The sequence below is a fragment of the Semicossyphus pulcher genome, unplaced genomic scaffold (assembly GCF_022749685.1).
Source record: "Semicossyphus pulcher isolate SPU_LCO1_2020_fin unplaced genomic scaffold, fSemPul1.0.p SCAF_9, whole genome shotgun sequence".
Lineage (NCBI taxonomy): Eukaryota > Metazoa > Chordata > Actinopteri > Labriformes > Labridae > Semicossyphus > Semicossyphus pulcher.
This window is the reverse complement of record NW_027211770.1, coordinates 26,624,973-26,649,115: the sequence shown is the minus strand read 5'-3', so window position 1 is coordinate 26,649,115 and position 24,143 is coordinate 26,624,973. Positions and strand designations below refer to the sequence as shown.

Genomic DNA, 24,143 nt, shown 5'->3' with positions numbered 1-24,143 from the left:
TCGATATGCAAATATAGATAATTTCACACGTGAAACTGCCGGACTCAAAATGTTTAAACTGGGACTCAAGGTGAGAAACTTTCTTCCTTCAGCAGATTAATTTAAAACAGATTTATAGACTCTGTCACACTGAGTAGCGAAAGGCAAACCTCCTCATGAAGTTACATAAAGAAAACACATATTTCTGTGTGGATGGGGCTTTAAGTAGCGTCCGTCCTCTTCAGATTATCCTTTCAGATCAAGATAAAAAAGATAAATCTGTAACAGAATATAAATGCAACTTTAACACAACTGTCAGAGTATTTAAGCTAACTTTAAAGTAAGTTACATAAAAAAAATATAATATAAATAAATGTAGAAACAACAGGTATACTCTGTCTGCTCCGCACGCACGAGACGCACACCTAATTTTCACCGGGACGCTCATCTGGTCCACTTGAAAGTACTCGTATCACAACAACCGCTCCTGTCAGTCAAACTCAGCCTTAATCGGCCGCCGTCCAATCAGAGGGCTCCTTACTTTTTAACGGACTTTTGGGTCCAATCACAGCCTGCACTTCTCCTTTCACCGCTCCCGCTGAGGGGCGGGGCTATGACCTTATTTGGCAGTTATGACCTTACATGGAGCGCCGCCAGGGGGGCAGCTGTACGAGGCAGAACCGCGAGTGACACTTTCCCCCAAATTGTAGCTTTGACTCCGAGAGGAGGGACGGACAGTCGGAGGGAGACGCACCACAGTCGAGCAGGAAAGCTTATTCTGTGTCTGTTGAATCTCTGCTTCTTCTTCGCTGAGGATATTCAGGCTGTTTGTTGGCTTCAGAAATATCGCAGCTTGACGTTTAGTCTATACAGAACCGTTTCGACGCGCGCAAGAAAAGGAGGAACACGGACTGACTTCTCCTCTGGATTGCGTGATATTCTCACTCCAAGATCTCTCTGGGACTAAATAAATCCTCCACAGAGTACCATGAAATGTGGTCAGTGTTAAATCAAGCTTCAAGAGGCTGAATTTATCTTGAGTAAATGCAGCATTGAGCGCGAGACGGGCAGCAGCGACCGGCTGAAAGGTTAAACATTGTTGTCTGTTATTTTTCGTCGTATTTCTCCTCTTTCAGATTCTAGAGGGAAGTGAAAATAAACATTTTATTTCTCCGCCAAAAAGGCGGACTTTGTGGACTGACTTTTCAGAGAGGTTTCACTCTGAAGAACAACGTGTTTATGGATTTCTGCGCAGCGAGGAACACCGGGAGTTGTAGGCTACGCGCTTATGCGTCGATCATGTATGCTCGCTGTTGCTGTAAACTTTGATAGACGTTTACAGACAGAACTCAGTAACACAGAGTAAAGGTTCAGATAAATACGGTCAGAAAAGCTCAGTTTGACCTCTGGAGGAAGCGGGAAGCGCCTTTTCGCCCTTCCTCGTGTTTTTTCTCCCAAGACGTCAGGACGGATCTCTATCACACACTCTCTCCTTCTGTGATTTAAACAAAGACCAAAGTGTTTGGGGATAGCATGGCAATGGTAGTAAACCAGTGGCCAGAGAACATTTCTGCAGATCCGGGGTCTCAGCTGCAGATTTGCGGCCAGGAGCCCGGCGGGGCACCGGGGACCCCCAACGGTTCCACCCCGGGGAACGATGCACTTTCCGGGGACAAGATCCCCAACGTGGACTGCATGGTGTGCGGGGACAAGTCCAGCGGGAAGCATTACGGCCAGTTCACCTGCGAGGGATGCAAAAGCTTCTTCAAGCGCTCCGTGAGGCGGAACCTGTCGTACACCTGCCGGGGGAACCGGGACTGCCCCATCGACCAGCACCACCGGAACCAGTGCCAGTACTGCCGGCTCAAGAAGTGCCTGAAAGTCGGCATGAGGAGAGAAGGTAAGGCCAGAGCAGCGTGTGTGTGTGTGTGTGTGTGTGTGTGTGTGTGTGTGTGTGTGTGTGTGTGTGTGTGTGATGGATGTCAGAGTGAGAGACATTTGTTTACAGAACGTAATTCTGTGCGTAAACTTGCGCGTAATGCTGTTAAATATCAATCTTAACAGGCCATTAAGTCTGGAAGTCAGCCGTAAAACATTTTACTGTTTTATAACAAGTCCTCTCATTGGCTGAGGCTCCTTTTCGCTGCTGTTTCACTTATTTTATTGTTTTTACAAGCAATATATAGCAAAGAAAGTATAAAAGCGCAAAATAACTTATTTGGTGCAAGAAATCACCCAAGAAAATTAAAAAAAAAGTCTGGAACAAAAACATTTAGAAACTTCTTGCTGTAAGAAAAAACATTTGAGACCAAACATGACACCCTTGTTCTTTTCTAAGTTGTCATCTCGCATGTCAGATTAAAAATGCAAATGAGAGATTTTGTGCGTAAAATACGCGTCATGTTTTCACGCCTGTACATCTAAATGTTTATTCCTCAGCCGCTGTTGTTATGGGTAAATAATCAGCGACCACCTGCGGCTCCACAACGCTTACTCCACATTCATTTACCAAATCTATCGCTTTCACCCCGGTGCGCTGTGTCCTGTGAAATCCCTCCTTTGTCCCTCTGTTTTAATTACGCTGTTTGCTCACCGACACCCCGAGCCGCTATAAGAGGATGCCGCTACATTTGTTGTATTGTGTTGGATTAACAACGGGTCAGTTAGTGCCAAAGAGGAGCAGTGGAAACGTGTTGGTGGAGAGCAGCGCTTCCCTTATTAATTATCATTCAGCGGCCACGTCCCATTCATGAGAGATGCGACGGTGCACATTTTAAAATGTGCAGCAAATGGAGCCAGAAGTTCTTTCTGTGAACATCTGCGTTGGCACAGATTCACTTTTGTTTGTTTACGCACTTTGGATTACCTCCAACCACCCGTAAATCATTTAGAAACCTCCTGATTCAGAGACACTTTTAGATTTAGAGACGTTTTTATGAGAACATGCGGCGAGATTAGACACATTTTATTTTCTGTGTGATGTCTTTGACAGATTAATTAAGACTAACTGTGTTCCCGCTCGGAGATCCATCTGTAATAAGGCCTTAATTGTCTTGTGAGTGCTTTATTCACTCCTGACCTCAGTTAGCCTCAAAACTCTGAGATGAAGATGTCACACTTCGCCTCCTGTATTTTCCATCCCAGAGGACAGAACAGGGTCAGCAGCAGCATCACAAAGAGTGAGCAATCTTGCTCAAGGACACTTCGGCAGAGGTTGTTGAAGGACACGCAGCGTCCCCCCGCCGCCCTTTGTTCTCTCTGAGACTAAATGTAAACACACAGACGGTGGAAATACCCGCCGTCCTCCTCAGAGTGAGAGGAGACGATCCCTCAAGGGTTCCCGCTATAGTGCACTGCTATTCCTCTCTGATTCTGTGTGTGTGTGTGTGTGTGTGTGTGTGTGTGTGTGTGTGCACTGTAGACAGTCTTACCTCATGTAAAATACCCGCGAGCCACACCACACGGTCTCTCTTCTTTCTGGCTGGATGAACCCGAGGAAATCGCCTGACGAGCTGCAGCGTGTTTACTGTAAAAAATATCCATTTAAATCAGAGAGGTGACGAGGCTTCACTGTAAAACTGCAACATTTGAAACAGGCCAAGATGTCTGCAGAGGAGAGTTTAACATCCATAGCTTGAACGCAACTCATCCTGAGATCACTGAACACCCGGAGAGTGATGCATGAGAAATAAAAGATCACTTCCGGTAGCATTTTTGAATTCTTTTTTAAAGGGAAAACTTGCAGTCAATTCTCTCTTTTTTTTAAATACATTTTTTTTGCAGTGGTGACCTTACGGCCTTGAAGGCAGCACATGGTTCATGAAGCATGAGCTTATAGCCTCAAGAATCCCATGAAAAGGAATTTGTGTTGCTATTTAGAAGAGATAACATTGTGATGCTGTGCAAATAGACTGCGAGTTAGTCTACGCTGCAAAAACAGTCACCTTAAAGCACCATTCAATCTCTTCATAATTTTAAATGTATTAAAAAAAAAAATCTGTTTGGTGGAAACTTTGAGACATTTCAGATTTTAAAAAAGTTCTGAGGCAGTGTGTTTAAACAAGAAGAGATAACGTCGGCTGACTGAAACAAAGTCTTTAAAAAAATCATTTGAAAACAGACTAAAGTTTCAGACAAATTTAAACTGCGCGTTGGCTTCTAAATATAGTCATTTTTTGCAGCGCTGGCTTATAGTTGTGTGCAAAAGGCTTAAATGTGGAGCAGGTCAACTTACATTGGCTGAGCTCATCTGCTGGTGCATTCGAGGTCAGCGGGATTAAACGGTGTCCTTAAATCCTCTTTGTGGACTGACTTCTGTTTATCAGCGATCATTTGTCTACTTAGGAGCATTTTTGTAAAGACGCAGGCAACTGTAAAATTAAACTGTCGTGTGTTTGGAAATAAAAAGTATAACTCAGCTTTTCAGTTATTTAGAGGCTGCAGAAATCACAACAAATTCAATATTTGTCTTAAACATAAATATTAAAGGATGCATCTTTTAAAACAAACCCTGCATCATTTACTCACCGTAACATCCACAGTAGATTAAACTCCGCTGCGTCCTCGAATGCAAAGATTGAGAGTGATGACAGAAAAGTGACTTTGACTGTTAAAGCACGCTATCGTCCCCCCTCCAGAGGTCATACATAAGTCATGTTTCCTCTGCATTATTCAGGCAGGTTCAGGTGAGGTTGTAAAAGAGATGCAATGTTTATTCTCAGTTATTACGACCCAGGTGAAATATGCATTGTCAGCGGAGACAAAATAAAGATGAAAATCTGGATTATTTAAGAGTCAAAATGCAGGTTGTTGAGTTTAAAGGGTTTAGCAAGTTGTTAAAGATTTAGAGGCTTTTTTACTGAATGTATCAGTGGGAGCATTCCAGCTTTCTTTCTCAACAAAGTAAGTTAGTTAAAGTTAAAGCTTAGTTAAAGCTGCATAGAGAAATAGTTTAGCATAGCAGAGCCTCTGAAGTGAAGAAGTCTCTTCTCTTACGGACGAGAAAGTTTGTTTTCACAGCACCGTTTAATATCACTGACACTGCTGCGTGACTTTCCTGTTTAGACTGAATTAATATTTATCTGCCCGGGAAGACGAGCTAAAACTTTCATGATCGGACCGCGTCACATTCAGAACTTCCTCTGCTCTCAACTGAGTCTCTCCTTTTTTCTCTTCCTCCCAGAGGGGACGTTTGACCTCTTTCCGCAGACTGCTGCGCACCACATAATATCATTTGTTGGAGACTTTTATCCCCAGCACCTTTCAGGGCGCCGTGACGGCAAACATTTCTGTGCTGGCCTCAGTGGGAGTCAAACCTTTCTAAAACCTTGGCAGCGTTAGTGTCATTGTCTCACCACACACACACACGCACACACACACACACACACACACACACACACACATAACCTCGGCTTGTTTCTCTGTCAGTGCAGTTTTCTGGGGCTGAATAGGACGCAGGGAGGCAAAGAGAATCAGCCTGACAGGTCCTTTGAACTGGAGTGAATGTTTTAATTTTGAAGCAGCCCACGAGGACGAGATAGTGACTTCACCGAGGACCCAAATACACGTGAGGGAGGTTACCGCGCTGATGAAGGCACGCAAACACAACATCGTGTCGTCTGTTTTGAGCGTGTGTGTGTGTGTCCTGAATCAAACACCTGGACGAGTACGAGAACACCTAAAACGTGCACATGTACAGTGCCTTATCAGAACAACGCAACAGTCTATGCTTCCACTTAATTATAACTCCTTTCTGTTTATAATTCCCAGAATTCTTTTCTCATCAGTCCCCGATCAGATTCTTTAATTTACTGACATTTGCATCCAAACTGCTACAAAGCAAAGGAGAGATCATCACCGGAGCCACTTACAGCATGTCTAAATTAAAGCTGCATAATGACAAAAATAAAAAGCAAAGGAGTGAAAAGAAAAAGAAAAAAATATTGAGAAGAAAGAAAAAAGTAAATAAACATAAGATAAAGAATTTTGCTGTTAATGTGAAATAATAAATAACCTCTGACCCCCTCATCCCGTCCCATCCCAGGCCCCTGCCCCAATAAGAGCGGATCAACTTAGAAGGTTTATGAGATGCACAGACAGAAGCCGCCACATCTCTACAGTGTTTTCAGGCTGTGGAAAGTTCTAGGTTCACAATGTCTGAGGACGTTAATATCCACACCTGACAAGAAAGCAGGTGTGGGGGCTTCCAGCGTGAGGCTTTACTTCTTATTACCGTGCAGCAGTGTTAGAACTTTCCTCTCAGTGGGTCGCAGACTTTCTCAATGAAGGGCTCTCACATGAAAAACACTCAACGCTTTTTATGTTTTTATTTGTAAATCATTTTTCCCACATATATTTTTTTTATTAGAAACAATATTAAACACCAAAGTGCAGCTCTGTATTCCAGAATAATTTTTTGGTGTGCCACAACAGAGACGAAGACAAAAACAACACCCTCCTTTAATCATCCTTTACAGAATGCATGCAAAAAGATAAAAAAAAGTAATACAATTAAATATGTGTAAAAACATTTTAATGTAATATTCTTCCTCATTATAAAATATAGGTCAACAAAATGCCCCCAAAAATGTAAGCATGGCTGCACACCACAAGGGAAGTGAGAACACAGCTCATGTTTTGGGTGAACTGGCCCTTTAAGTGTAACATAGGTAGCTAAAACAGTTAAACATTAAGTTATAGTCTGTGTTTTTACTGCATGACAACAACACAAGCATTCTGAGTAAAGAACATTTCAGGGACTTGTTGGTCTCTCACATAAAACCCGATAAAATCCATTTTATTTGCAGCCTAAACGCGACAACATATGAAAAGTGTAAGAAGGATGAATATGTATGCACGGCTCTGTAGTCAGTGAGGTGTGGTGACAGTCCAAACATCCGTTTGTAGAGCAGGAATCTGAATCCACGTCTCCTCTGACCCACAAAACACCAGCAGCGGCAGGAAATATAGGTCAACCAAAACTAAAACATTAATAACAGACAGGCTGGAGTCAAAGTCCAAATGTGTGAAGCGTCCGGGGGGCGTCTGCAGCCGGTGCGTGCCCCACTGCTGCACTAAAGTCTAACAGACAGCATGTATTGACTAATCCATACTCCACAGCGGGCAGTTTAACACCAAAACACGTCTGCCTGGCCGGCTGGGCCTCTGGAAAACCTTCACTTATCCGTGTAATTCTGCTATTGACAAATTCAAATACTTAACCCCGACACACTCGCAGGCCCGCTCATTATCAGAGGCCTCTCACAGGAAAATGGCTCCCACTGACAAATCGGTCTGCACCGTGCAGCGTCCATTAAAGTGATACACTGGATTACAAGACGTTGTATCCAAGGGTATCTTTAATGTTACTGCATGTAGGTGAAGAGATGATGAAGCTGTTTTTTAATGCTTCTGCACACATGAAGGAGAGGCAAAGGTCAAACTAAAATGACCTCTGCTTTTTTCTAAAGTGTCACAAATATTCATTCAATCACCGACTGCCCTGCGTGTGACGTAAGCGGCTCGACCCGTTTCCGTGTGTCACTCGGGTCACTCGTAAGAACACTCACACGAAGAAAGAGGTGAATTATCTGTCAGGAACGTTCAACCCCCCCCAGCAAGGCTCCTCGGTCGCTCTGCCACACGCTCGCTCTCGAACGCAGCGCGGTGGGGAATCTGAGCACATTTATATTTCAGGCAGGCAGTTGATGATCTTATCTGTGCGCTCTGAGAGGGAGCGGAGCGGCGGCGATAACAGCGGTAGGTGAAAGAGGAGGAGGAGAGGCCACAGTGCAGCAAGAACAGCAGCAACAAACTTTTCCTGTTTTATTTTGACATTTTAATACTTAAACGATCTCCACCACTTCCTCTCTGATTTTCCCCACTTGACCTCTTGTAGTTCCCAGCGCTGCAGATGCGATCCTTTTCGGTTAATCTGCACAGGTCTTACGATCTTCAGAAGTTTATTAATCCTGAAGGAAATTAAAGTGCCAGAAAGCTCCAAAAATATGAGAGAAATACAAAAAACAACTCAAATATGAGTGAAAATTTAAAGTGTATGTGTTAATGCAAAAGAGACAGTTCCTATATTTATCTACAAAAGTGGGCTTGTGCTCTTTTTCTTTATATTTCCACTGGCTTTTAAAGTTTCTTTGTCTTTAGTCATCCATCTTGAGTTTGTACGTTTGTAACCTTTTACCCGCAACTCAGCCCAAAACCAGACAAAACAGTGCACTGCTTGTCGCTTGTAAAACGACTGAATGCTGCAAATGAAAGGCCTTTTATCAGCAGGCCATCGGCTCATTCAAATTAGTGCTACCCTAATCTGGAAGAGAAATTTGTCTGAGTGAATATCTTCTAAATTATTACCTGTAATAAGTGTGTTTTTGTGCTGTCTGAAAGCATCCATTCCTGTACTGTAGACTTTAGTCTTCTCAGGTGGAGAAGCCACGAAATAGCATGAATTAAAGCTACAGCCAAAATCCATCACACTTTTTTAAGTCAAAGCGAGGCAGCAGGTCTTATGAGATGGAAAAAATATATGAATGGTTACACACCACTTTATGATAGGTGAGAATGCAGCTCATGTTTTGGGTGAACTGGCCCTTTAAGAGTATTAAATATCCCAGTGTCAAAATATTTGGTAACTGAAGGCGGCTGGAACAGTTTGCCATCAGCTCATATTAATCATGACATCGTCTCTGTTATAACACAAGCTGAAGGTGTTCTGTGTAAAGGAAACATGTATGCACAGCTTGATACATAAACGTGTGAACTCAGAGAAAAGTCACACGTTGTCCTGATGTGCCCCTCTGTGAGGAAAATAAAGAGCAGAGGGAGGGAGGGGAGGGTTGTGTAAGTGTAAATAAGGATAGCGTGAATCAGAGTCGCTGAGTGCCGGCTGAATTTAGTTTACTAATTAATGCAGGAACTGCCTCATCAAAGTCTGAGAGAGAGACTGAGGCAACGGCCTCCGCGCAGCAGAGCTCGCAAAGTTCCTCACGCAAAGCTCCTCTGCCCTCCATGTCTCTGTCTCTCTCTGTCTGTGTCACGGCTCTCCCGCCCGCCCCGGCTCTGCCTCCGGTTCCTCTGCACTCTCGCTCTGTTGTGTCTGTCACGTTGGCTGAGTACCTCTGCTCCTTCATGTTCGACACGAGGCCTCTTTCAGTCTGCAGATGGTCTGTTCTTAAAAATACCTCTGAACATGTAAAGAGAGAGCAAATGACTATATTCTCATGCTCTGTGTCTCTGCCTTTTTTTTTTAATCATTTTTTAATGGTCTGTTTTCCTTGTTTAGGAGGCAGCAATGAACATTTCAGCAGTTCTAAGATCTGATTCAAGTGTCCCAGTCAGACATGACTGCATGTGGAGAACCTTTTGTACAATTAAACACATGATAATTCACTTTCAATGTTTTCTCCTCAAAGATAAGAGGACCGACACGCACAGAATCAGAATCAGCTGCATTGGCAGACTTTGGTTTTTCTTTGACAGACACACACAGAGACTTAAAACAGGACAACATTTACTACCACCATTTACATTCAACTATTAGCTACAGATGTAGAGATATAATTACATATATTTAGAGTATTAACTATATAATAACAGGTGTAATGCTGATGATGTTCCTCTTGTGAGTTGAAACCTTCAGGAGAAAAGACAAAGCATGGTGGCAAAGTAACTTGGTCCACTTTAATGTCCGCCTCCACAGAAGGACAATTGAACTCACACCACTGTTGTAAGTTATATCAGTGTTACCAAAAAATAACATTGCTCCAGAAACAATGCTTGAAATTTGAGCGCATATTGTCCAATGAAAGGAGCCGGTTTAGACTAGTTTCAATGGTGATGAAGTTAAATTGGTCCTAACGGCTTCGCTGATTTTATCTTGTTTTCTTGTTGTCTTTTGGCTTAAAGAAGTTCTGAATGGCAAAGACAAAAAAAAAAAAAAGTCCAGTCAACAATTTTTTTTTTTTTTACTGTAACTCCAAATTTTTCCTCAGAAGATGTAACCAATTAAAATGACATATATTTTGTAGTTTAATTACAAAAGCAACATTTTAGACTTTCAGTGGCAGATTTTCTGACCATGAGGGGGCAGCAGAAACAAGCTGTAAACAACACTGACATAGGCTGCGTTCGAAATGCCGTACTACATACTACATGCTACATACTGCGTTCGGCAGTAGTATGTAGTATGGAGGAGCTTTTCAAATTCATTTAGCAGTATGCTACGTCAGGCGGAAATAAACAATAGCCACCGCTTCTTTAGCTATAGCGCCCCCTTCTTGCATTTCAGCTGCCGCTGTGACATTCCAGCGCTTTGCATTGTGGGATACAGTAGGCGAGGTAGACTGGTCCGATGCATGCATGAGATTTTCTCTGAATCTGTACGACATCCGGGTGTTTTTGGCATACTGCACATGTTGCTTTTGTTTGCATACTGCAGACTACATTTTGGCCCAATCAGTGCGTACTGTGAGTATAGTATGGCATTTTGAACACAGCAACATTCTCTCCTTAAAAATGACGTATGTTTAGATTGTCAGCAGACGAATGCTCATTTACACATTCAGCTTTGTGTTTGGAAAAATCTGCTAAACCCTCCACAATGTTAGCTAGTTGCTAACTGATGCTCAGCAGCTGGTTCGCTGTCCACTACAGTGTGTTTATACAAACTGCAGAGTTGGGTGAATTTCTTTACGCTTATGTCTTTATACCCATTACACATACAAGTAGTTAATTTATCCATGTTAATGTAAAAATATTGATTATGGCATCTCTAATGGAGAGCTGTTACGACTAACATATGTGCACATCTCGTATCCTTTTCATAGAAATGAGTCTAAAACAACAAGATAAGGACTCAAAAAATGTTAAGCTTTTAGGCTAATTTTTAGGCCTCATTCCAGCGTCCATGTTATTCAACAAAAATCCTAAAATAGTCTCCAAAGAGGAAGAATTTGAGGGTAAAAACATAACAGTATTAGATTTAGCACCGTGGGTGTTACCAGGTTTCCAAACGACACACTTACCTTTTTCTGTTCAACATCCCGCTCTTTGTCTTTCTCTCTTTACTCTCTCTCCCCGCCTGGTTTACACATTAGCTCCTATCTGCTCCTATCTCCCTCTCTTTGGGAGCTTTGCCCTGCTGCAGAGCGCTGACCTGCAGGTCAAAGGTCAGGGCCAAAATAAAACCAGGAGAGCCGCGGCAGGGACCTGGGGTGTCACATCACACACTGCCCTCTGATCTGGATCACACCCACGCACAATCACGCACACACATACACGCAGAAGAATTTCAAATGAAAGCTCTTTTCTCATCCGAAAGCTTTTTAAACCGTGTGTTCGGATACTTTGTTGATTGCAGAATTTCTAATGTCATAAACCTCTCTACGCAAAGACACGCACACACACTCAGGTTCATGCAGGGTAACATGTTTATTTTCTGCCAGCCAATGGAAGCTTTAGAAATGGAAAAGCTACTTATTAAACGCAACTGTTGTGCCGAGCCAAATCTTTAATGCCTCTGTGTTGCCCTAGCACGGTGACCTTTAAGTCCAAATGTTGATAGGCCTTAATTGTATTTAGCTGCTGTAATTCCACTAACAGTCTGACCCAGAGGCTAATCCAGGGCAGCCAGGCAGCGAACTGTGCACTCTGCCAGCTGCCATTTGCTGAAGTGGCATTTTGAAAGTCGCAGCTGAAATGTCCCATGGTGCCTCTGTTTGCATGCACTTTTCCTCCTCTGCCTCGCTCTCCTGCCCCCGTTTCGTGCCCTACCTACACGGCATGCTGTTTTGTTTTGGGTTTTAGGGATTTGTAGATCTTTTTTTAGCGCCCTCGATTTTGCGTCAGAATACATTTGTTTGCCAAGAAGAAGTTTTGTAGCTTTTTTATTCTCTGATGACAAGCAAAGTCAATCACATTAAGCTAAGCCATGCTGCAATTAAAATGCAGGAATCAGCTTATGGCAGACACCCAAATTGGACTTTATACGCCCATCCCCCCTTTATTCTCTCTGACCCTGGTTTCCTTTTTCCTTATCCTCGGGCATCTGTTTCTCTCTAATGCCATTTCTGTCTCTCTCGCTCAGCCGCTGCCCTCCTCTTTGTCACGATACGACATCTCTCTGTCTCTACGCATGTCCGTCCTCCTCTCTATTTATTCCTTCGGACCTTCCTATAATCACCACGCTCTTTTTCCCTCCCTGTTCCTCTCGTCTCGTCATCCGGCTGCAGGCGAAGGGAAAACAGAGTGATGTGTCTGCGTCTGGAGCACTCAAGTGCTCTGCCTCTCAGCCACGAGTGACCCCCACAATGAGGCTTTTGAAAAGTCAAGTGGATCAAGTAGATTCGCCACCATCTGCAGGATTAACCACTGATCAATACGAGAGCGGATTCATAGCTGCAAATTCACATATCGGTGACAGAAACGCAGCAGGATCCAAACAGGTTTTACAATTTGTGAAACGTCACTGACTTTCGGCACATGTGATAAAATAAGTTATTGTGCAACAGCTTTCAAAGGAAGCAGAAACCAGGTTGTTCACCCCTCTAGAAAGAAAGACATTAACAAGCCCGGGCAGAGTGACAGTTTTAGGTTATGGAAGTGCTCTGACTTAGATATGGACAGTCAGGGAGAGTATTTCCAGACTGTCCTCCTAAGGAGACCGACAGAATCCCTCAAAAGTGCCCTCAAAACGACATATGCTCACATTCAAGCGAAAAAGCTCTCTCGCACCCGCTGACGGTGTTGACTGTTGTCTGTCGAGAGCAGAGGAGGAAGTTAGCCGACGCTTGTAGGGATGTTAGGGGTTCCTTTAAACAAAATGTCAGGTTTTATTTTCGGAGTCAGTGACCACCATCACTAACCTTAACAACGTGCTGATTTTAGTTACAAGGAAGGTCCCATCATCGTGAAGCTTTGGTAGGCAACTCCAGGAAGGTTTAGGAGGATTTTGAAGGTATCAAAACACAGGAGGTCGAAGTCATTACTAACCTTATCATGCTAGCTCTCTCTGCTATTTTTGTGCTGCTAGCTTGCTAGCTTTAGCTTGTGGAAGACTGCCAATTCAGTCTGGGTGGAATTATTGGACAAACTTTTACTGTCCTCGGACAACCACAGCACCATCAGCTTTAACTAGGAACTTACCATGATGTTTCCTGATGTCTAACCATCGTCTTTACCTGCATAAAGCTAAGCTAACCCTAGCCATCGCATCGTAACACCATGATGGGGTCCATCTGTGACAGTAACACTCATTTGTAATGGTTTTAAAAGGCACAAATAATTAATGTCATCCATTTATTTGTTGTCCTAAATGGGGACACAAAACTTGAGACTTCCAAAACCCTGTGTTACAATAATTCATGTCACTGACAGCAACAGCTCTGTATCATTAGCAGCCTCTCACCTCACACTCAAAGCACCTCAGAGTGACTGAAAACATGCTCGACCGGGTAATCTTGTGTCACTTGCGGCACCAAACCTAAGGACTACTTCACCCCTGCTGCTCAAAGCCCTGTTTTCTTCTTTGGTTGGTGAAATCCTGCAGCGACAGACACGTGCGGCTAATCTGACAGCCGTCCTTCGCAAAGCAAAAACAAGAGGTGCTGGAGCGCGAGTGACGAGGAATGTCCCGTTGCGCAACGTCGTCTTTGTGACATGCAACACCTCTTGGTAGACTTCGCATGTTTGCCGAAGGAGAGCACATTCTTCTCCGGGAGCGCGGGTTGACACAAGTTCACAGGGGGGGAGAAAAAAAATGGTAGTTTGAGGTCAACACCTTTTGTGTGGAGGTATTTTTTCTGCTCAGAGGACAGGCTAGAATTGAAGGCATTTTTATAACGCTCTTGAGTGATTTGACCTCTCGTTTTTCAGACGTGCCACGCTGCGTTCAATTGACACAGCTGCTGCGTGTGAGGTGACAGGTGATGCGGAGTTGAAAAGCATTTTTTCCAAACCCCCCTCCCCTTTCTTCCACCCCTCCTGCCTCCACCTGTCTCTTTATGTAAACCACCGCTCTCTATCTTCAGCTTCATCTCAGGCTGCATTCAAACATATTGAACTCTGCACCTCCCCCCTCCGCCCTCTTCTTTTAACTTATCACCTCTCACTCTCTCCTTCCCAACCTTATCTCGCCATTTCACCCTTTTACCTCATTTTTCCCCTCACACGTGGCCCCTTTGCATTTTCACTGCCTCTCTCTCTCTCTCCCCTCGCTCTCTCCGTGTAACAGTAGATGGAGTTATTAGTCAGACAGTGGGGATGACTGAACAGGTGTTTTCCAAATGGGCCTTTGAGCACTCGCCGCATCATCATCGCTCCACAGGGGGGTGGGGGTGGGCATTTGTGTGTGCGCGCGCGAGCTTGGCCTCTGCGTGCCCTTTTCGCCTCAGGCTGAGCCATTTGCCAGCAGAGGGAGGGAGGGGTGAGATGTAACCGTATGTATTCATGTGTGTGTGTGTGTGTGTGTGTGTGTGCATAACATATGTAGGTGTGAAGAAGTGTTATATCTTTACCAGCTGCTGCTTGTCATTACTCATTGATGCACAACAGCAGCGCAGGATGGCCTTGGCCCGGCCACTTTCCACCGCTCCCCTGAAAAGACGAGCGCTGACATATTTAAGAGTCACAGAAATGTTCCCGTCTCCACACTTTTCGCCCCCTTTGACCCCATTCTGCAACGGCCCCCCACCCGACACATTTGACATGCCCAATTTCACTCTTTCTTTTCTGTCTTCATCCTCCCTCCTTTTCCTTTTTGACTGCTGCAGGCTTTTAGGTTTACTTCACTTTACATGCAGGATTTTGGAAGTAGCTCTAAAGCCTGCCAAATCCTATCCCCTAAATAAACAACCTGATGGTAGGTGTTTACCGTCTGCCTAAAGTTAGCGGCTGGACTGAGATTAAGAAACATGCAAAGACAGCAAAAAACAAAACACCGATTAGAGGTTAAGATTTATGAGACTAAATTCTCACCTTTACCTTTTCCTGTTTTCCACCAGCTGTACAACGAGGACGCACATCGAACTCCCAGACCAGCCCCGGACAGTACCTGACCAACGGCACTGACCCGTACAACGGCCAACCCTACCTGTCCGGCTTCATCTCTCTGCTGCTGCGCGCCGAGCCGTATCCAACGTCTCGCTACGGGGCCCAGTGCATGCAGGGAAACAACCTGATGGGCATCGAGAACATCTGTGAGCTGGCGGCCAGGCTGCTGTTCAGCGCTGTCGAGTGGGCGAAGAACATCCCTTTCTTCCCCGATCTGCAGCTCATGGATCAGGTGAGTCTGATTACTGACCAAAGACGTTTAAGAAAACATGCTTATTTGCTTTCCTTGATGGGAGTTAGGCTAGCAGCTGCTTCGCCTAGCTTAGCAGAAGGACTGGAAACTATTCTCTTTCTTGCAGAGAGTTGAGATGATGAAATTGACATGAGTCTTATCCTAAAAATGAAGCTACAAGCTGCAGCTAACTAGCATAGCTTAGCAGAAAGACTTGGCCAGAGGTTAACAGCTAGCTTGGCTCTTGAAAGGACAAAAAAACTCAGCTGTTGTCATTTTATATCTCAATTGTTTGTCAAAAATGCAAGTAAATCGTGTAACACTGTCTAACTTGCAGAAAATACATTTATTTTCTTGTAACATTTCGGTGCTCGACCTTCAGTCGGCTGTCAGACTGCTGCCTAATGAAGGTCGAGCACTGAAGCGGCAAGTTAGACAGCGCTGAAGTTTACTCACATTTCTGATGAATTTTTTCCTTTCCTACACACCTGTCCTGTGAAACAGGTGTGCAAAGAATTTCTCTACTTTGATATCTCAATTGTTCAAAACTTAGATTAAGGTAAGAGGGGATATTTCCACATCTACGAAGTTCCTTCCTTCCTTTCTTTACGAGACAGAGCCAGGCTAGCTATTTCCAGCTAATTAGCTGTAACTTGTAGCTTCATATGTAGCGTACAGACAGAAGAATGATCAATTTCATTACGTAACTTCTGCAAACAAAAAACACAGTATATTTTTAAAAGGTTGAGTTTTCTCTTAAAACTAAGTGAACATACTGGGAGAGAGGGTTGGCTTTTGACCTTAAAATGCTAAAGGTTAGCATCAGGATGCTAAAAAAAGATCAGCACAAATATACCATAAATAACATACTTGGTGCCCCTGTGAAATATCAGCCCATAAGTTTAAAACATGTTCCTTTTATAGAAAATGTGAGCCACTCAAAAGATTTGATCTCATAAACACAATGAACTTTTCTGTACAAGTCAAACCCAAAACAAAGCTGTGATCCAACAGACACCAACAGTCATGATGTCAATAAAAAATTGAGCCTATCAATAATTCACAATATGACACTTTTAGTCTTTTTCTTTCTTTGTTAATCATCAAGTACTTAAGTAGCGTTTAAAAAGAAATCTGTTTATTGCTCACTGACTGACGGCAGACACGTATGACATTCAGTATGAATAGACTCGACATCAATCCTGCACGTGTTGATTCATACCGGCTGTAAAGTCTTGGCACGGCGTAATCGCCTCACCTATAAATATTCACATGCACCTTGGGCAGACATAGTGATCACACACATGTCATGCAATAGTTGCACCATATCATTAATATACCATTAAGGTCATGTCAACATGTAGAGCAGGTCTGTCCCTTGTGTCTCAGGACGTGCTTTAGTGTGGTTCCACTGGTTGTTTGTTTAAAGACACTTTTAATGTTTATAATGAATCTTAACTATTAAAATATGTTAACAGGGGCGTCAACACGTTACTAAATCTTATCGTGTTGTAGCTGGATTATCCAGATTATAAATGTTTGATGCTTAATAGAAGATAACTTGTTTAAATAAACCATTATTGTAAATGCTGCATAGATTTGTCCTATTAGATTGCATGCTGATTGCTGGCCTTGTAAACCCACTATACAGTTTATATATACGTCCACATCCCCCCTGAACAGCTTTAACTTGTGACTGCTGTTCCTTTTTAATAAACATGTTTTTCTTTGCTGTCGTTCCCCTCGGAGCAGTAAATTATTCAGCAGTATTTTTTATTATTTTCACAGACAATTTGCACTTAATAGCTCCTTTAATCCCTTTTAAAGTCTATTCTATGTACCAGTAGTCTTAACAAAGACAATACGGGATAAAGACGGTATTTTAACACATTTTTCCTTTGGTTTTTCCATTAAAGTCAAAGGCTCTCTGTGAGCTTTGTGCTGCGCCTGCTTTGTGAACAGTGTGCTGAACTTCCTTCTCCCTTCAGTGAATGAATGTGTCACTTGTTGGGATGAGCATGAATGAAGCTCCTGTCCTGTGTGTACTTTGCATTTACTCTCTGATAATCCTCAACATTTCCAGTGGTAGTTTGGATTATTGGATGTTCAGAGCATCTCATTTTACTTTACATGTAATTAGTGGGTGTTATTGAATTTGATTCATGTTATTGCTGGGTCCAAAAGGGGCCCAAAGTCTGCTGTACTGCAACAACAAGTGTTAATTGAACTGTAATTAAAAACAGTTTAAAATATAATTCCTGTTAGATGAATTGTAAGCCAAATTGATGTCGTATTATACTTAGAATCAGTTCCTTATATTAAGTTATTTCCTTTGATAAAATCAGTTTTAATGTCATTAAGATAATCTGTAGACTAATGACTGAAAATAACTTTGTTCCCTTAATAACAACTCTAATCTACCTGTATCCTAGGTGGCGCTGTTGCGCATGTCATGGAGCGAGCTCTTCGTCCTGAACGCTGCCCAGTGCTCGATGCCGCTTCACGTGGCCCCTCTGTTGGCGGCGGCAGGCCTGCACGCGTCGCCCATGTCTGCAGAGCGCGTGGTGGCCTTCATGGACCACATCCGGGTCTTCCAGGAGCAGGTGGAGAAGCTGAAGGCCCTGCAGGTCGACACGGCTGAATACTCCTGCCTCAAGTCCATCGTGCTCTTCACCTCAGGTGAGTTTGAATGAAGCACACGTGTTGTATACAGCGTGACATGTCAGCGGCGTCCTGGGTCAGTAACGGAACTTTGAAACAGGAAGTTGAAGCAGGATTTAACTAGAAGTGGATGAAGTGAAAGTTTTATAACAGATTAGAAGTTCATGACCCAAAAAGTTTAAATCCATTGCATAACTGATTATTGTTTTGCTGCAAGCCTTTTCATACCGCCTTTTGTGTCCTCTCAAACTGATCCAGCTTCACTTCCCTTCTGGAGACAAAGGCACCATTTTTAAGTTTACTCATGTGAACGTCTTACGTCTGTTGGATAAGTCAAGTTACAAGACCTATTCTCATAAAATCATAATACGCTAATACATAATAAGTCCGACACTGGCAGTGGTTCCTGAGTCCCTAAGGAAATAAGAAATCTCAGGAGAGAAACACCAGACAGACAGAGTCGAGGATGCTATTACCGTGGCAGGCAACAAGGTGGTGAAAGGAAATATAAACACACGTTATTCATTACCGTTCATAGGTATACAGATATAAAATTATAATAAGACACATTTTTAAAAGGGATACCCCTCCAAAAAAGTTCCTTTCACTTTGATATTCCCTCAACACAACCTCAGACTCTGAGACGGTTACAGGTAAATTCTGATGTCAACATAAACATCACCTCTCTCCTCTGAGTTACTTAACTCCTGCTCGGACAGAACGGGAGGAATTAGCAGGCAGGCGATCTAACTTCCGTTGGCGCAGGAACATTCGGCTAATTGGTTTATTCGTGTGTACAGGAAGACTTAATCGTTGGTATCAAAGCACATGAAAACCGATTAACCTGAGTTAGAGTGATGGCCAATAGGAGGGTTATCCTGGGCATCTAAACATGACCAAGGTTAACCCATGCAAAATAAAATCACGTATTATTACCTATTCTTTTTCTCCTTTGCAATAAAATAAACCTTATTAAAACAGGAAACAGTACTGAGCCCATTTAGGTTTGTTTATGCTTTTCATGTTAAATCATGTGGAGTCTCCGGTGCAGGACAATCACAGATATATCCAGCAAGATGTTAGCATGAGATCAAATAGGTCTTAAAGTCTCGTCATGCTTCGTTCAACTGTTGGATTTGTTCAATTAGAAGCAGATATCTGATACTTAAAGCTAAAACAACATATTTGATAAACAGTAAGCTTGAGTCATTCAACAGCTCATGCTAACATTCAACCACTTCTTTGCTAATAAAACTTTAGCTCAGAATTTACTTACTACTTTACATTGTGTCGTGTAACAGCCTAGCTAAACATAACGTTGCTTAAAGGGCCAGCAGTATAATCGGATTCTGTACCGCTTTGAGCCGTTGCCTGCAGCGAAATGGTACTATTACACTCCTGCGTCTCTCACTGAGCCGTTCCTTTCTGAGGGAGGGGCGCAATGCATGCTGGGTGTTGTAGGAATGTAGAATGGGCGACACCACGAGTTGTTTGTACAAATTTCTCCACCGCTATGGCGCCAATTTCAAATATTATTGCTTCTATCGATTACAGACAACACCAGCTTTGACTGACAGTGGCTCTATCCAGGGGCGAACTGCTCCTTTAATGCTAACGTTAGCTGTTAGCTGTTGTCCTACCGTAGCAAATGGGTTATCAAATATGTTGTTTTTACTTGATGTCCTTCTATTTTTTGAAATGGTGAAATTATCATGATGACATCATAACAGCATTTCAGCTTCCCAACCTGAGCATAATATTCAAGTAAAATTGCTGCTGTGTGAAGATGATGTGTTCAACAAACAGATAAAGCCAGCACTGATGCACACCCATTCCCAACAAGCTAGCTACTTAGCCGCATTAGCTTGTAAATAAGAAGCGAAGAGGTCCTGCAGGCTGAAAGGTGCCGCGCACCAACAGAAAAACCAAATTCCTTTTCATGACTGATTTAACCACAGAGTGAGTTTCTCTGATGGTCTTAACGCCACGAAACATTTTTCCCTCCGCTGTGTTGGAATCCGGTTTGAGCTCACGGACAAATGAAGCGGACTTCAACTGTACTTAACCCACAACCTTTTCACCTCGGCCGAGCCTGACCGAGACGTGACCTCTAACGCTGCAGCACATATTGTCTCATTGGCTCCATATGTAAATGCTGCTGCTACAGTCAGTCATGGTCTCTGCCCTCCATGAATCTGGCTGTAATTTGATCGTCTCTTGTACTGCAAAAAGACGCTATTATTTGACTCCATGGGCAGCTGCTTGTTTAAACCACTTTTTAAGCTTTTATTGTGGTATTTGTCTTTAAATACTCTTTTGCCAAGACATATTTTTAATAGAGATTCAGCTTCCATGTGACATTTAAAGCTGTTAACCATATATTTTTAAAGATCATGCACATTTTTTGACCTGACCTGAATTAAAACGTTCCCTGTGCTCGGTTTATTATAGTCAGTGAGACTTAACAACAAAGAAATGCTAGTGCTAGCATAGATTTGTCTATTTGTGGTTTAAATAAACACAGGGAACATGAGCCTCACACCCTCGCCGTGTTGCACAATCTTCTCCCCACTGCTGCAGACAGGATTAAATCAAAATATAATGGTCTTACATCTTGAGGAAACCCATGAGATAGGCAATGTTTTGATTCTGCTTTCATACAAACCCCGTTGAGGTTTATCCCAACAGTCACTGGGCTCCAGTGCCAGCCAAAATACTGTCACTTGTGGGAAACTTCACTGAGAGATCATGCTTTGTGACCCAGGGGGAAACGGATTGCAAAGAAGCCAACACTGAGATGTCTCTTGTCCTTGTTTTTTATTGCGTTTCCCTCTTTTCTTCCTCGCATGGCTTGTCAGATTTGCTCTACGTGAACCCAGCGTCTCTCCTTTTTGAATGTGTGTGGCTGTGGCTCCACCTTTCCCTCCTCTTCCTTGCTTTCATCAGGCCATCTCTCCTTCATGATCCCATCTATTATTGAAACCAGTCATCCACCCCTCCTCCCCACGCTCCCCAACCCCAACCCCGAGCCTTGCCCAGGCCCCGGGACCCCTGCCCCCACCGCGGGAGTTGAATTATGTATGGTGGGGTTCCAGTGAGACGTAGGATTCGCCACAGCCCCGGCCGTGACCTACATAACCCCTGTAGCCCTGAGCATCCCATGTGACTTCCCTGTATGCGGGCAGATGTACCCACATGTACCGACACAGAAACTGCATGTCTGGCCAAAAGGAGACAATACAGTTAGTGGAACGTGCAGATATAAAACATTTGAATTTAATGGAGGCAGACATGCACACACGCACACACTAGATAGATTAATAAACCTGACTCCTGCAGACCTGGTAGGATGAGCTAACAAGCTCGGACAATCACCAATCGTCTCTCACCTCCCTCTGAGTCCCCTCCCTCCGCTCCCCCTGAGAAGCCCAGTCCCATCACGCTGCATCAGAGGACGGGCATCTCAGCGCTGCCACCCTGATCCCTCACCCTAACTGACCCGGTGTGTGCCCAAGGATCAGACAAAAGAACACGGCGCTTGGCGTGGAAGGGCGCCCACAGAGCTGTCGCTTCGGCACGCGAAGTGGTTTCAGTCACATAGACAGCTTTGCTAATCCCAAACAGGCAGTGACTGCCTTGTCACGCAGGACCCAAAATGGCGGCCCAACGAAAAAAGCAGTCCATCTGCCCCCTGAGAGGAGGGAAGTACAGCTGAAGCGAGAGCAATTATTCACTTAGAATGATGAGAACAGAACCGCTGAGGGTGGGGAGGGGTTGACACACTCGATTAAAATATGAGGTAAATGAATTTTTTTCCGCGGAGCAGGACGGAGGCCCAGCAGGGCAGGGTTTACACAGGGGACAGATCAAAGTGTGAGATGACAAAGGGGACCTACAAGGCAAGGTGACAGGTTAAAACCTACGGGCCAGTGCTTTTAGACTGAAACAACGAGCTTGAGGAGAAATTGCCCTCATCGAAACCTTTCTTCTAAATGAGGGTTCACACAGGGGGCAGAGTCTGAGAGCACTCCCCCTGAATGTACAGTATGTGGCACAGTACAGTAAAGTGTTTCTTTGTTTTGAGTTCACACATCTCTGACCTCCTTTGCTAAATCCCCCGTGCTCTCCCCTGCACACAGAGGGTGTGAAAAGTACCGCGCGCCGTGTTACACGCTCTCTCGGCTGAGCGAGACTCTTGCCAAGGTGGGGGGGGGGACGGCGGGAGGGGAGGTGTGTGGAGGAGGAAGGGGGGGAGAACAGAACATGACCTCCAGCTGCTGGGAAAGAGAGCTCTGTAGTGTGCTGTGAACACAGACCACAGGGGTGTAGTAGATACGTATCTCTGCAGTGACAACCTCAATTTCCTCAAGTTTGAGCAACATTGCTCTCGCTTGAGGGATTGAAAGGGAAAAAAATCTGTCAGCTGTTGCTAACATTTTATTACTACTCTGTTGTCTCTGTCGTTTATCTCGTTCATTGACATTATAAGTCAGTACAGTGTCAGACTTCACATTGGGCCACCTGCTTTGAGACTGCGAAATATCTCAATTTTTAATTTAAATTCTAGCCAACACAATGTGAAAGTGATAACTGCTCATTCGGAGCAAAAATAAACATCAGTCTGTCTTAAAACATTTCCCCTGTGAGGCTTCACAAAGGCCCGGGCAGAGAGACATCATTCCTCGTGGTTACGTCTGTTGGTAAGATAATTAGAATTAAAAACGCAGTGAAGTTCGCCTCCTGTCTAACATAAATATGTTATATTAATCTATCTAATCAACTGCATCATTGGCCCCATCCATGATATAAAACTGCGCATGATCGTTAGCTAGTTTGTCTTGGAAGGTGCATATGTGGATTTCAAAAGCTGGGAGTAAACATACTCCTCCCCCCAGATCTGAGCGTTCAGGTGAAGGTGAACACGAACAGCTGTCTAAGCCACAATCGGTTTCAGTGATCCAATCGCATTACGTCAAGGATTTGATTTAAATCACTCCTGTAATAAAACCCCGCTCACAAACAAGTTGGATAAATATTAGCGAGCTTGGGCTTGTTTTTAGTATAGTTGCTTGTAAGTTTCGTTAATGTTGGAAGTCTTTTGTTGCAGTTTTTATTATGACGTGTAATGATATCTTCACTACACCTGTCACCTGAAAAAAATCCTGATATGTCATCGCTTCTTTTGGGCTCGTTTCCATGGACCTGATTTCTTGTCTCCTGGTTGTTTGATGCTTGTTTTAAAAAGCTCAGAAACACGTCACATTATAGAAGAGAAAGATGCTCTAACTTCTCTTCCACTGTACGAGGCCTACAGTGTTTTTTTGCTCGTTGTTTGTGGATGTTTTTTTACATTCTTGCATGGTTCTTTCAGACACTAAAATAAGGATAAACATTAAATCTTTATATTTTCTCTTCCTTGTTTTTAGATGCTATGGGGCTGTCAGACGTCGCCCACGTGGAGAGCATCCAGGAGAAGTCCCAGTGCGCTCTGGAGGAGTATGTAAGGAACCAGTACCCCAGCCAGCCAAACCGCTTTGGCCGCCTCCTCCTCCGCCTGCCCTCCCTGCGCATCGTCTCCTCTCCGGTCATCGAGCAGCTGTTTTTCGTCCGCCTGGTTGGCAAGACGCCCATCGAGACACTGCTGCGCGACATGCTCCTGTCGGGATCGAGCTACAACTGGCCCTACATGCCCACCGTGCAGCGCGAGCGACCGATTTCTCTGCACTACAACGAGAACGGGCCCTGAGGAGCGGAGACAGACGAAGAAGAAGCTGCGGGAGGAATCCAGGCTGAACGTCCATCGATCCAAACTTTCATCCCTCCATTCTCTGCATTCAACTTCCCAGAGGAAGCATCTCCCTCACCATTCCACTGACAATATCATCCGTTACAGCGCGGTCACACAAACCAGCCAATCATTCACCACGGCCACTGCAAAGACTCGGTGGCCCGTTGCCGTCCCTCAGCCGACGGTGTCTACATTTGAGATGCGGCACGAGATGGACCGGTTGGTAGAACGGGTTATTGCGCAGTTCACCAGCAGGTCTGTTGGACTCACCTCAGATGTCAGTCTCAACCTCATGAAAACAGGGGCAGCAAAAGACAAAACATTTGCTTTATTGTTGGTGCTATGCCTCCATTCACAGGAGGCTGTGTACGAGCATCCCAGTATTGCGAATACCGAGCAAGGGCTTTGCCAACGGGACTCTAC

At 44.0% G+C, this 24,143-nt stretch overlaps 1 protein-coding gene across 2 annotated transcripts; it reads left to right on the top strand.

The window, feature by feature from the left end:
* Positions 1-1,512: 1,512 nt before the first annotated feature.
* nr2f5 (nuclear receptor subfamily 2, group F, member 5) lies at positions 1,513-23,678 on the top strand. Of its 2 annotated transcripts, none has more exons than XM_069655937.1 (4): positions 1,513-1,879; positions 14,991-15,271; positions 17,704-17,950; positions 23,359-23,678. In XM_069655937.1, exons 1-4 carry the CDS (start codon positions 1,513-1,515, stop codon positions 23,676-23,678), a joined length of 1,215 nt encoding a protein of 404 aa, XP_069512038.1. The 2 variants fall into 2 exon arrangements, with proteins under 2 accessions (XP_069512038.1, XP_069512039.1); XM_069655938.1 differs by having other exon boundaries at positions 1,513-1,897.
* Positions 23,679-24,143: the final 465 nt, after the last annotated feature.

Excerpts from the sequence above, each read along its gene's own strand:
- nr2f5 (XM_069655938.1), top strand. The coding sequence starts at position 1,513 with ATGGCAATGGTAGTAAACCAGTGGCCAGAGAACATTTCTGCAGATCCG. Across the intron at positions 15,272-17,703 it reads ATCTGCAGCTCATGGATCAG|GTGGCGCTGTTGCGCATGTC; the intron begins GTGAGTCTGATT and ends CCTGTATCCTAG. Across the intron at positions 17,951-23,358 it reads CATCGTGCTCTTCACCTCAG|ATGCTATGGGGCTGTCAGAC; the intron begins GTGAGTTTGAAT and ends CCTTGTTTTTAG.